This window comes from Paroedura picta, chromosome 2 (assembly GCF_049243985.1).
Source record: "Paroedura picta isolate Pp20150507F chromosome 2, Ppicta_v3.0, whole genome shotgun sequence".
Taxonomy (NCBI): Eukaryota; Metazoa; Chordata; class Lepidosauria; order Squamata; family Gekkonidae; genus Paroedura; species Paroedura picta.
Genome location: NC_135370.1, coordinates 159665105 through 159682710, shown reverse-complemented (window position 1 = coordinate 159682710; position 17606 = coordinate 159665105). Strand labels below are relative to the sequence as shown.

Below are 17606 nucleotides of genomic sequence, written 5' to 3'. Positions count from 1 at the left end.
GGAGTAGGAGAGAGCCTTCGTTGTGTCAATTTTTGGGAAAGGACGTAGAAGGTCCACTTCAGCAAGGAGGGTATCCCTGCTATGGACATCCATATTAAATCAGGTAAACACATTATTTTACCCTAAAACATCTCCAAATGACTAAACCGGTTATGAAGGAAGCAAGGGAGTGGGGGCTACCGAGTGTTTTGCAGGGAATACCACATATTATTACCCATTGGGTAGAAATTGTGAGTGAGTGCACAATGCATGGAGCTCATGCATACCAAGGAACAGGTCCGTTCCCTCGAGGCAAGGGTTGCTAACCTAGAAAAGCTGTGGGCCAAGAAGTTTGTGAATGAGACCTTCAGGGATCTACCAGAACAGTCCCACTTCTGGGCTTGCAGCTCTCCTGCTGTAATGGAGAGTGGAAGTCTTGATGTTGGAGGGCATCAGTCTGAGCAGGAGGGTTGTGATTCCTTAAAATGATTGTGGACCAATATCCCCTTCTACTGAGGATACCTCTCTGAGTTTGAGGAAAGGGCTTTTGGTAGTGGGGTGGTTCAATTATTAGGAGGAGATAGGGAGAGAAGACTGTGTGAGGTGTGTTGCCCACATGATGACTTCTCCCTCTGGTGTGAAAGCTGTGGGCATCATGTGCTGTCTACACAAATTGACAGTGCCAGGGAGACTTCAGCTGTCATGAAAAAGGTCTGTTGACAGAGAGCCTGCGAGGAACCACGATAATAACGGATGCTGCTTTGAGCTGTGGACACTCTTTAAATGTTCTAATATGTTATTGTTTTACTCTAATTGTGTTTTTTGCCAATAAGGGCTCTCTGACTCGGACACCTAATTGTGCGACTGGGTTTTAGGATGGACCCCGCCCAGAGCCGGCTTGTCGGGAGGGCGGCATATAAATCCCATCAAGCAAGAAGTAAAGAAATACCATTCTTTTGCCTAATTAGCCGTAAACCTCTGGGGAGGAGGGATGGGGGTCCGTTCCCCCGGGGACTCGGTCCTCCCGGTGCCCCAGCCGTCTCCTCAGCGTTGCCAACAGAGTGCAGTCGGGCGACAGGTGCTCGGCGGGCCTCCTGCGTCCCACCTGACCCAGCTGCGGGCCTCTCTAGCCGCTCCCGCTCTATGGTGACCCGGGAAGTGTCATGGCGGCCGTCGAGGTGGCAGCTGGATCCGGAGCCGCCGCCGCTTGAGAGCGCAGCCCGGGCTGGCGGGGCCTGCCTGCTCGGCTTTCCAGCTTGCTCTTCTGGAGGCAGCTCGGCCGGGGGGTCTACACCGGCTCCGTGGCGGTGGGGCGAGCCAGGGAGTGGCGCCCTTGTTGCCGTCCCCCGCGATCTCTTCCCTGTGTCGAGCCGGCTGCCAGCAGCCATGGCGTCGTGGTTGGGGGGCCTGGGCGCCGGCCTGGGCCAGTCGCTGGTGGGCCAGGTAGGGGGCAGCCTGTCCACGCTCACCGGGCAGATTTCTAGCTTCACCAAGGACATGCTGTTGGAAGGCGCGGAGGAGGTGGGAGGTAAGTGGGTAGGGTGGAAGGAAATGGGGGGGGGGGGGGAAGACCCTGTTCGGCGTTTCCAGAGGGTGGAGGTGGGGGCTGGAATGAGGGTCGCAGCAAAAGAGATGCGAGGGGATTGTTCGGAAATTATGTTATTGTGCACTTTGAGGGAGGTGAGCAGATGCCAAGCTGTACAGTGTGGAGGGGTTCCCAGTTAGACGCTTCCCAAAATAGTGTGTGTGTTATTTTTTGATGCTAGCCTATTGTGCTGTGGTTGTAGAAGAGTAGTTGCCAGGAGCCCACTAGCACGTTGAAAGACTGACAAGATGTTTCCCAGCATAAGCTTTTTTGAAATCAGGGTTTACCTCACCAGATGCAGTAGAGTGCTATGGGACATCTGACAGAGGGAGGCCTGACTCCCCAAAAGATAATGCTGGAGTAAATGTTGCTAGTCATTAAGATGGAACTGGACTCCTGTTTGAATCTGGCATAGGGAATTGCTGCTGCTGTGTTTTTGTAAAGAGGCAGAACTACGAATCCAGGAGCTTGTGGCCTGTGATATGAACTTACTAGGAAGCTTTAGGTAAGTCGCTTGCTTTCAACCTCTGTTGTCCACTTCACCATAATTTACCTGCTTTACAGGGTTGTTGCTCTTAGGGAATCTTTTCCCCTAATATATTTAAGGATCAAGTTTAGATATTTGTTGTTCTTAGACCTGGTTACATGTGATGCTGGTGAGACAAACACTCTGATTGTGCATAGCCTCAGAATCTGGTTTAAATTGTGCCACAGTCTCTGCAAACTAGCTCTGCATGCTTGGCTAGCATGTCATCATGACATTTGTTTGGGCTAAGGGGCTTTGGTCTGTGAAATAGCATATTGCTGCAGGGCAAAGGGACAGCCGTTTGCCTTATCAGCATTAAACTGAGCCTTCTGTGAAGTGTTCTGAGCATTTGAAAGCACTATATATTATATATATTAATAATAATAACAGTAATGTTTGTTGTATTAGAGAGTTATCTTACATTACACTTGTCAGAGTTGATGTGAGAAAGGGAGTAGCTAAGTAGTGACAGAAGAGAAGTACTCTATTGATCAAATTAGGTTAGGGAAAGGATGCTTCTAAAAGTGTGGAATTCCTCTTGAACAATTCCAAAAGCAGCAGTCACACAACTGATGGAAAGGAGTTTTTCATGCAACACAGAGAAGGAGCCAGTCTGAGAGAGCTGTCTAAAAGCATATTTGAGGAGCAGCTTTAGATGGTATGCGATAAAACCTGCAATGGATGGATGATTCAGTCGCTTATTATAACCATTTTATTATTTCTTCATTCTTATTAATTATGTATCCTGTAGGTACACCCAGTGGGTTAAATGCCATGATCCATCAATGAAAGGCATTGATATTCACAGATCTTTTCTACATTCCCCTCCTGCTTTCCCCAGCAGTCCTTCCCAGTACCAAGAAAGTTAATACCTGGAGCCATGAGATCTGTGTGGACTAATGGGTGTGTGGGTCAGGAGGCTGCAGTGAGGAGAAGGAATGAATTCTCCCTGCTCAGGTAGTGTAGCTTTGCTGTCTGAAGCTGAAAAGGGGAGAGATTTGATGCCCTCTCAACAGCGGACTCCCAACCTGTGTACCTGTAAGTCTATGCAGATCCCGCATCCCCTGGAAATAAAATTTCCTGGTTCAGGAAAGACTGTTGGATAGAGGGGAGTACCATGAACCTTGTACCGGCAGATCACAGGATCCATTGGGAGGCATCAGTTGTCTGTCTTCTCAGAGCATGCATGCTCAACACCAGGGGTAGTCAAACTGCAGTCCTCCAGATGTCCATGGGCTACAATTCCCATGAGCCCCTGCCAGCATTCACTGGCAGGGGCTCATGGGTCTTGTAGTACATGGACATCTGGAGGGCCCCTGCTCAACACGATCAAAGCCGACACAGGGATGACCATGAACCAGTTAAAAGAAGCAGTCAGACAGGGATGCATTGCGAAGACTTCCCTATAGAATCGCCGAGGATCGGACGCGACTGAACGGATAATATCATCATCTTATCTCAAGGCCAGGGAGTCAAACTCAAAATTCCAAATTCAAAACATAGCGAAGATACACTCAACATAGGGTTGCTAAAAACTTCACCATACAGAAAGTAACATTGCAATCAAAATCTGAAAGTAACAACCAATCTTAGCTTCAGTTGTTGTACTAGACTCCAGAATCAGAGGAAATAAAGTCATAAGAAACTTAGCTTCAGTTCTTAATAGACAGTCAAACACTAATCATAACAACTTTATTTTTATAGCCCAACCTTCCTGGTTGGTTCAGGGTGTGCGTGCGATGGCCTCAATTCTTCCTGCAGGGCATTATACAATACTTTCAGAATACTGATTCCTTGAATAATGTTCAGATAACACAACTGATGGTAAAATATCCATTCGAGCCATTGTAATGGCTCGTTGTAACTTGGGGACTGTCAATGTGTATAAATATTTTGGTACTTTTTACTGAAAAGGTAGTCGGTGTGGTGGGAGAATGGACTCATCAAGCATGAAAACATATACAATAATCAGTTTTCAAATCCGGTCCTTCATTATTTTATTTTACAGCTCATTATTAGATGAACTGACAATCATGTTCATTGGCAAATTCAAAGTAGATGGCTGAGAACCCATGAGGTTAAGGAATCTTTAGGAATAGGTGGCAACAATCCAGAATCCATTTCTGTCATGATATTTTAAGGCACTAATCTATGCCTTTTCCTTGAAATAGTTTTGGCCCAGCTCTGTTCCTAGGACAATTCCAGCAATACATTTAGTAATTGTAGGCAGATAATGTAGGTCTCTACATATATTGATAGGCAGTCTTACTGTGGCTTTTCATTCTAAACATTATTATGGTATCACTGAGGGGATCTTTTTTCCTAATATATTTAAGGAGCAAGGTTAGATATTTGTTTTTCAGGTTGCAAAGTCCATGCACATTGACTTATGTGTAAAACAAACGTCATGTAAAACCCCTGGAAGATTACGTTTATCTAAGAGAATGCTTTTCATAGTGTACACTCTGGAAGCAAAGTTCAACTTCCTCAGTTCGGTTTCCATAACCCAATTCCTTCCCTCATTAGCTTCTTTAAATTTTTATTAAAAATGGGAGAGCTCACATTTAATGAAGTCCACAATTGATTGTTGCAGAACTAATTCAGGTAAGTAAGTATATGATTATAACAATTTGTTTTTATGTCATTGGCATTTCTTTCCCCACTGTTTTTAGATACTGCAACCGACTATGGTGTATCCAGTTCTGACCTGAAGGATACAGAAAATACTTATACAGCACTGAGGTCGGAGGTAGGAAATGACAGTATTAACTCTGGAAAAATAAAGCAATGTTTAAAATGTTTAAAATATATAAATACAATAATAAATGTCATTTTCATAGATTGGATTCTGAGTGATAACTTGGGTATATTGTTGGGTTATGTTGGATTTGGAATAATTGTTTGACGATGCAACATTCCCCCCCCCCCTTAGAATGAGAGACTGAAGAAAGTTTGTAATGATCTGGAAGAAAAACATGAAGCAGCAGAGCTTCAAGTAAAACAGCTGTCTGTAGAATACCGGAACCAACTGCAACAGAAAGAGGTATACAGAGAATATTAGATATTGATTTGTAATGATGAATTGTCAAAGGCTTTCACAGCTGGAGTCAACACATCTCTCATTCATTTCTGTCCCCCCCCCTTCCTTTTTTGTTTTCTTAGTCTCAAGACCATTTCATCCATATCCTGCTTGGTGACAACGTGTTTAAGAATAGTATAGTAGCAAACTTTTGTTAATACTATGAACAGAACGGAGGAAGAGTTAGTATTTTCCCAGGATCTAATGTAGTAAAAGGATGCTTCTCTTCCCCCCCCCAGACCCATTAAATGCATGATAATGGAACATTAATCTGTTTTAGTGGTTATATGTGTGAAACAGAAGTTACAACTCTTAGTTCAGGCACTGGGTTGTTAATCATTATTATGCTGGTGGAAGATCTATTAGCCCTTTGCAAAGACAGCTTTGCTATATGACAAATGGTATAAACTACTTAATATCATTAAAAGTTAGATTTATTATTTATTTTCTTTATTTATCATTTGGATTGGATTTGTTTCCTGCTGCTATCGGAAACTGTCTTGCAGCAGGTGACAGTCATAAAACCCACATAAAAAGTAAAACAATATAAAAACCCACAACAACCGGCAGCTGTCTAAAAATCCCGACCTCCTACCTGACCCTCCCACCCACCACCTCAGGGGATGGGAGCCTGCTGTGTAGATGTAGTTAACAATGGAGGGGCCCCTTTCTTGTAGATCTTTCTTGCTCTGGCCTCAACCAAAGAGCTGGTGGAAGAGTTCTGTTTTGCAGGTCTTGTGGAACCTAAAAAGTTCCTGTAGGGCCCTCAGCTCTTCTGGAAGCTCCTTCCACCAGATTGGGGCTAGGACCAAAAAGGCCTTGGCCCTGGTTGAGGACAGGCAAACCTCCCTTGGGCCAGAAACCACCAACAAGCTAGTACCTACAGAACGCAAGATCCTGCAGGGGGCATAAGGTGGTAGGCGGTCCCTCAGATATGTGGGTCCCAGACAGCAAAGGGCTTTGAAGGTTAAAACCAAAACCCTGCACTTGATCCAGGCCTGGCAATCAATGCTAGTGCTTCAGCATTGACTGGATATGGGCACTCCAAGGTGTTCCAGTGAGGACCCTAACAGCTGCATTTTGTACCAGCTGCAATTTCCAGGTCAAGGACAAGGGAAGGCCCATGTAGAGTGAGTTGCAGAAATCAGTCCTGGAGGTGAATCACCCTGTGAATCACCATGACTAGGTATTCTGAGGACAGACAGGATGCTAGTAGCCTTGCCTGGTGAAGGTGGAAAAATGCTAGACAGGTTCCATTGAAAGGGAGGCATCAAGGATCATACCCAAATTCCTGGCAAAGAGTGAGATATTAAGCTGCACCCAGGTTGGGCTGGGTAGGCACACTTTCTGATCTGCCTCCTTCCTTCTCAGCTACAGACCTCCGTCTTGGAGGGGTTGAGTCTCTGCTCAATTCATCCAGCTACAGCTTCCAAACATCTGGCAGATGTTTTGGGGGAAATCAGGGCAGCCGTCCATTAGGAGATAGAGCTGGGTTTCATCTGCATACTGATGACAGCCCATCCCCAAACTCTGGACCAGCTGGGCCAGAGGGCACACAAAGATACTGAAGAGCATTGGGTATAATAAATATCATATCTGAACTTTTTCTCCAATGGAGATCCAGAACTGTATTATTCTCTGGTCCATTTTATCCTCACAGCAGCATTGCAAAGTAGGTCCAGCTGAGAGTATGTCACCCTGCACCCTTCCTTGGCAGGTTGGGGGGTCTGAGTATTAGAGACATATGATAGGTTTCTTAAAAGCTCTTTTATGTTGTCTGTTCTGATGTTATGAAGATAATCTGGTTCAGGGTGTTCCAGGTCCCTTCCTTTTTGGCACTGTAACTTTCATAATCATTCTGGGCTTAATGGCCTGTTTTCAAACATACAGCATTGTTTTCTGAGTTATGCCTGCCAGAGAGACCCTTAGCTTCAGTTGCAAGTAGCATGATGTGGTGGTAGTTAGTCTCACCTGGGCTAGGATTTTCTCAGTTTGCCATGGAACTGCCACAATCATCCCAAAGCAGGTGGCCAAGTTTGAGTCTCCTAGCTTTATTCTCAGATGAGTTATGCCTGCCACTGTGGGGTAGTAGTTAAAGTTTAGGATTAGGATCTGGGAAACCCACCTGTGCCATGGAAACTTGCTGGGTGACCTTGGTCTAATCATACACTCTAAGCCCAGTCTATCTCACAGGGTTGTTGTGAGAATAACATGGAGGATAGGAGAACAATGTAAGCCACTTTGGGTTCTCATTGGGGAGAAAGATGGGATACAAATAAAGTGAATGAACAAATACAGACAGGTAGGCCAGAAAGCCAGCTTGGTGTAGTGATTAAGAGCAGCGACCTATAATCAGGAGAACCAGGTTTGGTTCCCCACTCCTCTTTCACATGAAGCCAGCTAGGTGACCTTGGGCCAGTCACAGTTCTCTCAGAGCTCTCTCAGCCTCACATACGTCACAGGGTGTCTCTTGTGGAGAGAGGAAGGGTAGGCGATTGGAAGCCGCTTTGAAACTCATGCTGGTGTTAAAAAGTGGCATACAAAAATACCTTTTCTTCAGTTCTTTTATTACTATAGAAGATTCATGGTAACTGCCAAGCGATTTGTTTGTTTTGTTGGGATATTTGGTTTGGATAAAGGTCATATGGGGAGGGCAGGTGAAGTCTTTGTCCAGGGGCCCATGGTGGCTCTTCACAACCCTGACAACCACCAGTGTATCCCTTCTTTTTTGAGGGGGGAAAATGCTGGTATTTTAGTCTTCTGTACATGACTGCTCACATGGAGCTTAATGGATGAAGTCATCCAGTTGTCAGCTACAGCAAAAAGATTGCCAGGTGAGGTCAGGTAAGCATCTCATCCGGTGTCGTTTGAGAGATTTCGCTTGTGTTGTGTCTGTCGCTCATAAAAATATGCATCACACCACTCCTTCCTTTAAAGCAAGAAAGCTTCTTCTCAAAGAACCCTTTATTATGATCCCTCTTGTTACCGTTCAGTTAAACATGGGGCACCATTCTTTTTAAATTACTAACCACTTTGTAGATAGATAAGAGTATCTTTAAGTAAACGAAGCAGTCTGTAAGAGACTAAGGAAAAACATGGAATGGTAGCTGTTTTTTCACCTGGCTTACACTGTACATGTACCTTGTTATATTTAGGTGGAAATCAGCCATCTTAAAGCCAGGCACCATGCACTACAAGAACAACTGCAGATGGTGCAGTCAGCTGCTCGCTCGGCACAGTCAGGAACGGGGGGCTCATCTTCCACCACGACGTCAGCTTCTTTTGTCCCTGTGGTCAGGCATGCATCTTCTGGTTTTCAAGGAGACGACATGGACTTTGGGGATGTAATCTGGTCCCAGCAAGAAATAAACAGACTGTCCAATGATGTTTCTAGGCTTCAGTCTGAAGTGGACCACTGGAAGAAAGTTGCACAGGCGAGTTACAGGTCCTTTGCATTCAAAGAGAGAGGTCATTAATGGAAATGTGGTACTGATGACTTTCATTTCTGTTCCTGGATGATGATACCGATGTACCTTGTATAGGTGGTATAAACTTTAGAGAGCCAGTTTGGTGTAGTGGTTAGGAGTGCGGAATTCTAATCTGGCATGCTGGGTTCAATTCTGCACTCCCCCACATACAGCCAGCTGGGTGACCTTGGGCTCTCCACAGCACTGATAAAACTGTTCTGACTGAACAGTGATATCAGGGCTCTCTCAGCCTCACCCAGCTCACAGGGTGTCTGTTGTGGGGAGAGGAAAGGAAAGGCGACTGTAAGCCGCTTGGAGACTCCTTTGGGTAGAGAAAAGCGGCATATAAGAACCAACTCTTCTTGTTCTTCTAATTCTGCAGAGAATATAATTCTACATAGGATGGCACTGTTTACACCCTGTTTCCACTCCCAAATGGTTCAGAGTGCAAAGGCCACCTGTGTATCCTGCTCACTTGATTCCATGTCTTTATGTAGATCCTTAGAATAATCTTAGTTTTGTTGCCCGTGTTCTACAGATTTTGAAAATCACAGGCTTATTTGACTGAAACTCTCAGATACAGGTGGATTAGTGTTTGTGGTATGTCAGAAATGAAGGAAGTTTTATGAAAATATAAAATATTAATGTTAATTTTTTACAAGAATAAAAACTGATCAGTTGTTTTTCTACATAAACATGAATATTTTAAGATTCAAAGAAGTTCAAGTTAGGTGCGAATTTCTTTCTGTTAATCTTTTGTGTCCTTAGAAATAAATGTGAGTTAGTTTATTGTCTAAAATGTTGACTTGCCTAAAAGAGCACTTGACGAACGAAGACCTGAGCTGCTGATGGCGCCTCCAATTTTTCAGCCAGTTTTTAAAAGCCTTTTTAGTATGCTGGCTATAGATTTTTGCTGATGTTGTCCATGACAACTTTTGAAGACACATCATAGCTAACTTTGCAACATTTTTCAGAACAAGACCGTGTATTTTCTTTCATTTAGTTTTCTAAGCTACAGGGATCAAGTAACACAGATGAGAATGAAATCTGCAATCTCCAAAATATTATTAAGGTAAGGCTACACTCCTTGTGCGCTTCTGTTATTGTTGCTGTAATTTTGTCTTAATCCTTTAATATCACTAATCTTTCTGACTGTGATAAACATTTAAGTAAAGCTGAGCATGAATGTACATTTTGACAGGATTGGAATACAATCCCCCCTCCCAGTTGAATCAAAGTAGTTGAGTTGTAGTTATGTTGTTTTTGCTATTATTCCGGAATACAGTGATAACCGTTTACTGTTTATTTTAGATTAGCTACTGTACTTTTCTAGAGCCTCTTGTGGCGCAGAGTGGTAAGGCAGCAGACATGCAGTCTGAAAGCTCTGCCCATGAGGCTGGGAGTTCTATCCCAGCAGCTGGCTCAAGGTTGACTCAGCCTTCCATCCTTCCGAGGTTGGTAAAATGAGTCCCCAGCTTGCTGGGGGGTAAACGGTAATGACTGGGGAAGGCACTGGCAAACCACCCTGTATTGAGTCTGCCATGAAAACGCTAGAGGGCATCACCCCAAGGGTCAGACATGACCCAGTGCTTGCACAGGGGATACCTTTACCGTTACCTTTTTTACTGTACTTTTCAGACAAGTACTTTAGGTAAGCAATACAGTAGAAGTTTGGACAGGAAAGAAAGCAGTTTCTAAAAACCACCATTAATATGTAACCTTTTGTTGTCCATTTACATCAGCATTTTTTCCTGTTAGCTTTGAACCCAGCTTCATTTTTATGGTGGGGGTCTTGTGGTTTATGGTCTCAGAAAAGGGGCTTTGCTTAGAAGAAACAGAATGCTGTTTCAATGCCCCTTCACTAACGTCTTATGTAAAGTTTTGCTGAGTGTTGTGTAAGAAAATTGCTTGGGGCAGTCTTTAAATATTTTGCATGGAACACTGCATATCGTTAGTACACATGAATAATTTTCACCAGACTCTATAATGCCAAATTTGCTGTGCTGTATTACAGGTGTGCTGTATAATTTTTTTAATTCACATTTTAGGACCTCAAACAGAGCTTAAGTCAAAGAATAGATGAACATCAGCATGAACTGTCAGTATTACAGGATGCACATCGTCAGAAATTAGCAGAGATAAGCCGGCGTCATAGAGAAGAGCTGGGCGAATATGAAGAACGAATAGAAGAACTTGAGGATCAGTTACAGAAAGGTCTCATTTATTGTTTTATTGGCATTTTTGTTAGCTCGTTAATGTTGACTTTTAGTCTTTCCAGAAAATCAAACATACGTGTCCAATCTTACAGAATCCAGGTCAGGTTTGCAGACCAATGGTATCTTGAATTCCATGGGTTATAACAGCATTTGTTTGTTTGCCCGTCTATCCATCCATCATATTTATATACTGCCGTTCCCTGATGCTCAGGGCTTACAGAAGACTTGTTTCCTGCTTAGATGATATATCTACTCTACAAGTGTGTAAAAATCTGTTTTGCTGAGACTTGGGACACATTTATGATGATCTGACAAATCCTTTATCTATTCACTTGGAAGCGAAGCCTGCTTTAAAAGTGGGCTAGAAGCAGGCTCCCTGAGGGACCATGGAGGAAGAGGGGAGAGTGGGGAGAAGGACACAGTGCTGAAGGCCGTTTTTAACGTGGTCTAGGAGCCGCCGATCCCCCCCGCCCGGTTGCAAGGGTATGCACCAGTGCCCAGGCCAGCTTTAAAGCAGGCTTCACTGTGCCAGTCTCCCCCTGTTCTCCCAAGGTGAGGCCAGGCTGGGGCCCTGATGGTGGTGAGGCCGCTTTTACAGTGAACTTTACGCCATTGTCCTCCATCCTGCTTTCCCTATCTTCCCATGATGCAGGAGTCCTAGGTTGCCTGTAAAGCTGGCTTTGGCTGCCACTGGCTGCACCAGATGCCCAGAGAGCAGCAAGGGTTGGGGGAAGAGCATAGCTGGATCCCCATGAGGGATCCAGCAAGGGAGCTAGCGGGAGCCCTCACAACACTCAAGATCTCACCATGCTTGGGGTGCCAGGGAGCTGGCAGAAGCTCCCCCTGCACTGCAGGGAAGGCCAGGGAGAATGGAGAGACCCTGTGGCAGAGGTAACTACATTCTACTTGGCCATCAGAAGCCTCCAAGCACTTCCTGATGGTGCTCCTGCTCTCCTGAGTGCCGCTTGGGTGGGAGGGCCCTCCCCCCGAGGACCATTCAGAGTGCTGGTCCTCCCCCTTAAGGCTAATCAAAGGCTGCAAAGTGGTGAGCGATGATGCAACACCTGCTCTGAGTGGCTCTCAGGAGGAAGGGCCCTCGTCCCCGACAACCAATCGGGGACTCGTCATGAGAAGTATTTATTGTAAAAGATTACTTATTCAGCTTTGGATCATATTGAGCTGCTGTTGTGTCTCTTTAAATTTGCATACTCATCTGGTATAGGAAGTCTTTGAAGAAAAAGGTGACAATAATGATGGGTTAGTCTGGTCCTTTGTATGCTTATATTGGAAATAAATCTTTCAGTGTTCAGTGAGGCAGACTAAAGTACATGCTGCCATTTTCACAGGGGCTTCATCTGTCTGACCATGTTTCCCCTCATAATTGAGGCGATAACCCTGCCCTTCCTCCACTTCTGACTTATTGAGCATTGGCTGGAAGAAGATCTGCTAAATTGCTCCTTAGTTTTGAGTTTTGTTCATAGTATTTTGGTACCTCATAAGGCTGTTCTGTTTTCAAAGTCCTTGCAATACTAATCTTTCCTAAGTGCTTCAGCTGAGGCATGACTTGCATAGTGACTGAATCTTCCAGACACGGCCTTTCCACCCACTGGGTTCAGAAAGTATTGAAATAAATTCCTGCTTCAGCAGTCTGTAGGGACATGATCCTACAAGTTCCTGCTTGTAAACAGAGGTGCCTGATTTTTTTCCCCCCTAAAGTGATCTGATAAGATTTTTGTCTTGATTCAAGTTCTACGTATTAGTATCACCCCTACCTCCAATTTATTTATCCAGTTTAAGCTCGAGGTGACTTACAACATTCATAATAACAAAAGAGAAAATGTTTTCCATTAAAATATTTAGACTCTAACATTAAAAATGGTTAACATTAACATTTTATATTGTTAATCATATTTAATCCTCCTTTCTAAGGAATTTTGAGTAGAATTCATTGGGTTGTACTATTTTGTCCTCTTTAAAATCTTATGCAATATATTAGGCTGAGAGATGCGAGATTGTGGTTCCCCCCCCCCTCCCAGCTAATGAACTTCATGGCTGATTAAGGGTTTGAACCCAGGTCTCCCCAGTCCAAGTCTGACATTCCTCTTGTATTTTCCCAACCATTTGTGTACAGGAGCACAAGGCTCTGTGAAATGGTCTGTTTAGCCTGGAGAGGAGATGACTGAGAGGAAAGGGAAAGTGACTGTAAGCCACTTTGAGCCTCCTTCGGGTAGTGAAAAGCGTCATATAAGAACCAACTCTTCTTCTGAGAGGGGATTTGATAACCATCTTCAAGTATGTAAAGGGGTGCCATATTGAGGATGGAGCAGAGTTGTTCTCTTTTGTCCTGGAGGGACAGACCAGATCCAATGGGATGAAATAAATTCAAAAGAAATTCTGTCTCAACATCTGGAAGAAATTCCTGACAGTGAGAGCAGTTTTTCAGTGGAACAGGCTTCCTCGGGAGGTGGTGACTTCTCCATCTTTGGAAATTTTTAAACAGAGGCTGAGCCATCTGACAGAGCTTTGGTTTTTCTGTAGTACTTTTACCAAAGTCCAATAAATCGGCGACTTTTTTTTAACCTAAACTTGGAGGAGACTGGTTTAGAAATAAATGCAATGTCAAGTCACTGACGTTTTTCCCTCCAACAGGAAATTATATATTTTTTAAAGCAAAAATTGCCTCTAATCTAAAGAGAGAAGTCTAAGAATCAGCTCAAAGACAATGGATGAGATTCTGACAGTGGTCATTAAAACCCATTCGAATTCTGTTCCATAGAACTAGGATGCCTCATTCATCCACACCACTTTCCTAATGGAGTGCTGTTCTGAATGCCTTCTCTTCTGCTTCATGGTTGGCGTAGGTGCCGCAATTGAAAGTGGGCTGCCGAGCAGTCCGGCTCAATCCCCAGCAACGCGCTTGAAGGAGTTGGAGGACGAAGTGAGAATCGTAAATCAAAAGCTGTCTTCCGTGGAAGACGACAAAAGGGCTGCCGTGCAAGAGCTTGAACTGGTAAAGATGGAGAGAAGTCGAGTGACGCAAGAATATGAGAGACTGACCTCTGAATTCAGTAAACTTCAGTCTCCTGTCCCAAGAGAGCAGGATGGTTCGGAAACGCGGGATGAAGCCTCCCGGCAAGCAGAACAATTGCTGCAAGCAGAAGTTTTCCGGCTACAGCAAGCCCTGCTTGGTATGAAGCCACTGGGAGTTGAGGGTCACACTTGGCCTCTTTTAAGCACAGAAGGACTTTTTATAAGAGTAGGATCCAAAGAGGGCTGTGTGTTTGCTAAAAGCATTTCCATTCACCTGCGGGGTTTGGCAGTCATCTTAAGTATGCTTGACTGTGGCTCAGTGATAAGAACATCAGCTTCGCATGCAGTAGGCCCTATGTTCGGTCCCTGGCATCTCCAACTTTGGTATACCAGTTTCTGATTGCAGCTTTTTTTTTTAGTCCCCCCCCCCCCCCAGTACTGACCAAAGTTTCCCTTTTCCTTCAGTATGGGGGCTGCTTGTGGGAGGGAAAAGCTGAAGAGCTCCCATACAATATATGGCTCTTCAAAGTATACGAAACGGTAACGAAAAGTCCATTTAAAGTGATAGGAGGGGAGCGTACTCTTCAGTACGGACAGCAGTAATGCAGAAAAGAGTTTTAAAGCTACAGTAGTTGTGCTAATTTCACTTAAGTATGCTTAAGATTGTTGCTTTGGGTTTTCCAGTTTTATTCCTGCTTGCCATCTGTTTTTTCTTCAAATTTTTTTTTTGCATTTTCCCCATTGTTTTTACAGATGCAGAAAATGAAATCGCAAGACTTACACAGTCAGATCAGGTAAACAGATCATTGGCTGCCATTTACACCTGCCCTTAAGTGTCTCAGAGTTATGTTGTCTGTTGATTGTTTTCTTTGTGGCCAGTCACTGTTGATTGTGGGAAATGCATGATTAGGTCCTTTATGAAAGCTCTTACAGCATTAAATAGGGGATGGCCTATTCTTATCTGAAAGTAGTTTAAGGCCCTAATGGAGCTCTGCAGTTTGTTTAGCATTCTTAAGTATGTTGGAGAAGAATGGCCAAAAGTAGAGGAGCCCAAAGGCTGACGAGCTAGAATAATAGTGCTTTTCCTCTGACCTGTGTTGTCAGAAGACTAAGACAGGCAGCTTAATGGGCATGTAGGGCTACAACGAGTTCTGAGTTGGCAAGTTCTGGGAGATTCTGGGGATGGAGCCTGTGGAGGGTGGGATTTGGGGAAGGGAGGGTATAAATCCATAGTGCCATTTCCCTCTGATCTGGTCTTTCTCAACTTGAAAACAGTTGTAATTCTAGGTAGAAGAAGAAGAAGAGTTCGTTCTTCTATGCCGTTTTTTTCTCCCCGAAGGAGTCTCAAAGCGGCTTACAGTCGCCTTCCCTTTCCTCTCCCCACAACAGACACCCTGTGAGGTGGATGAGGCTGAGATATCACTGCTCAGTCAGAACAGCTTTATCAGTGCTGTGGCGAGCCCAAGGTCACCCAGCTGGCTGCATGTGGGGCAGTGCAGAATCAAACACAGCTCGCCAGGTTAGAAGTCCACACTCCTAACCACTACACTAAACTGGTAATCCCCTGGTGCCACCTGTAGATTGGTAGCCTTAGCTGAATCAGAAACACTTGCCATCACTTTTACAGTTACTGTGTTCTTTCTGCCAGTTTGATTCTAAGAAGGACTACATGTAAACCGCCCCTGCTGTGATGCCACAGTAGAGGTAACTACCCTGGCAGTTCAACTTCAGTTAATAAGAGGCTGTTGTGTTTTCCCCAATACTCTCCGTAAGTTGGAAAGAGCGCTTGATCTCCTTTGGTGAACAGAGCGAAGGAGCTTAGTGGTGTGAATATTTTGGCAAAACAAGTTAGAATCATAGGTAGAATCATCGAGTGGGAAGGGACCTCCAGGGTCGTCTAGTCCAACCCCAAACTAAACCTTCTCCCTTGTTTCTCTCTCTTTCTCCCTCCCCTTGATCAGCAGCTTACAAAACCACTTCCAGTAAAAACTTGGGAGAATAAATTGATTTTCATCAGACTCGCAACTCTGCCACGACATCACAGAACTTGAGCTCACTAGGAAGGGGAAAAAGCAGAGTACCCACCAAGTGCCCTTTGAAATAAGCTTGACTTACAGGGTCTGCAAAATGCTCTTTTGATAATCAAAAGGAATTTCTGGTTCTGAGGAAACCTACTTCTTTGCGAGTAATATTTTTGAATGTTATTCACGTTAATTTTATCCAGTTAAATTTAAACTTCCCCTCTTTCTGTTTAACTTAAGGAAGGATTTCAGAAAGAAGGGGCAGCTTTACAACCTCAGTATGAAAACACTACACACCCGCCCGCTGAAGGACAGAATTTAGAGTTAAGCCAGTTATGGCAAGACTTGGAAAAGAAACAACAGGAATTTAATAAAATGGTTACCGAAAAGGAAGCTCTGTTAGCAGAACTAGAAGAACTGGATAAGCAGAATCAGGAAGCTACGCAGGTGCTATGTTTATAATATGGTTTTTTGTGTGTGTTCAAATGTACAGGCGCATTCATTAGTTATAGTTAAATCTAGAACTGTTGACTATTCTGTTTACAGGCATTGATGTTCAGTGAAACTTTCATATTCTAAAGAAAAATGAGATCTACAGGGAATGCAGTGGCTTGAGGTTGAACTTTAAAAAGTTACTGTTGCCTGAATGTACGGAGTTTCTTAAGGGAACAGGATATATGGTTTTTGTTTTGATTGTCAATTAGAAAGATTCCTTATAGGTGACAAAATATTTTTACTCTGATTTGCACAATAACGTGTCTGATAACCGTAGCTCCTTCTCTGTCACTTTATTTAATAGCTCCCTGGCTCAGAACAAAACAAAGAACTGCAATTTAAAATGAGCATTTTCTCCATGCCAGGTTTGCTAGCCTAAAGAGCAGCCTTGAAAGTAATACATTGGGGAGTTGCCCATCTCTTGCAGCAGTGAGCTGCACCCCCCCCTCCTTTCTGTCCTGTTTTCCATTTGACCAGAACATATAGTCCCTATCTGTCCGCAGGGCTACACAGTACACTGCCATGTGTGGCACTATGCTCAGCTGTTCTCCCAACTTATACACAAACCCTGATATGAAGCTTCTTGGAAACTGAAGTGCAGGTGAGCTTACACTGGCTATCCTGGCTTTAAATTTCCCGGACAAGCACATAGGATAGCTTTGAAGTACAGGAGATGAGAAGCACAGAGTATAGTTCACAGTCCATGGCCTTACCCAGTGGTCCTAGCTACAGGGGAATGGTAAAATATACCACCACTAAAAATAATAGGCTTGAATCCAAAGAGCAGCAGTAGCATGCTGGAAGGATATCTCCTTGGCATGCAGGAAGTCCCAGGTTAGTTCAAGAAATCAGCAAGCAAAGTGAAAGACCTCAACCGTGGACCCTGGGGAGCTCCCTCCAATCAAAGTAGACTGTGATGGACAAATAGTTTGATTCAGTATAAGGCAGTTTTATGTATCAGTGTGTGGAACCATGTGTGCCTATTAACAAAAGGCACTTCAGTCAGCAGAATGGGACTTTCCTCCCTTCCTCCTCCCTTCCCACAAAACATTCCAGAATGCTGCTGCAGGGGGAGGGGGGCTCAGAAACAATGTCAGAGGCAAATTGGCAGTCAAGAATGAAAGGGTGGGAAACGGCAAAAATCTTCTCTCTCCCTCTAATGTCAACTCATGTTGAATCCAACCCATTAAGCTTAATGCTGCCAGGTA

At 44.2% G+C, this 17606-nt stretch overlaps 1 protein-coding gene across 1 annotated transcript in view; it reads left to right on the top strand.

Annotated features, from left to right (window-relative positions):
* Positions 1 to 1137: 1137 nt before the first annotated feature.
* The window catches only part of TRIP11 (thyroid hormone receptor interactor 11), a 42856-nt gene continuing 26387 nt past the window's right edge, over positions 1138 to 17606 (top strand). Inside the window, exons 1-9 of the mRNA XM_077323513.1 lie at positions 1138 to 1507; positions 4763 to 4839; positions 5023 to 5133; positions 8325 to 8603; positions 9640 to 9708; positions 10685 to 10850; positions 13714 to 14040; positions 14636 to 14676; positions 16144 to 16350. Coding sequence (XP_077179628.1) covers positions 1366 to 1507; positions 4763 to 4839; positions 5023 to 5133; positions 8325 to 8603; positions 9640 to 9708; positions 10685 to 10850; positions 13714 to 14040; positions 14636 to 14676; positions 16144 to 16350 — 1419 coding nt within the window. The 5' untranslated portion in view covers positions 1138 to 1365. The remainder of the gene's footprint in view (positions 1508 to 4762; positions 4840 to 5022; positions 5134 to 8324; positions 8604 to 9639; positions 9709 to 10684; positions 10851 to 13713; positions 14041 to 14635; positions 14677 to 16143; positions 16351 to 17606) is intronic.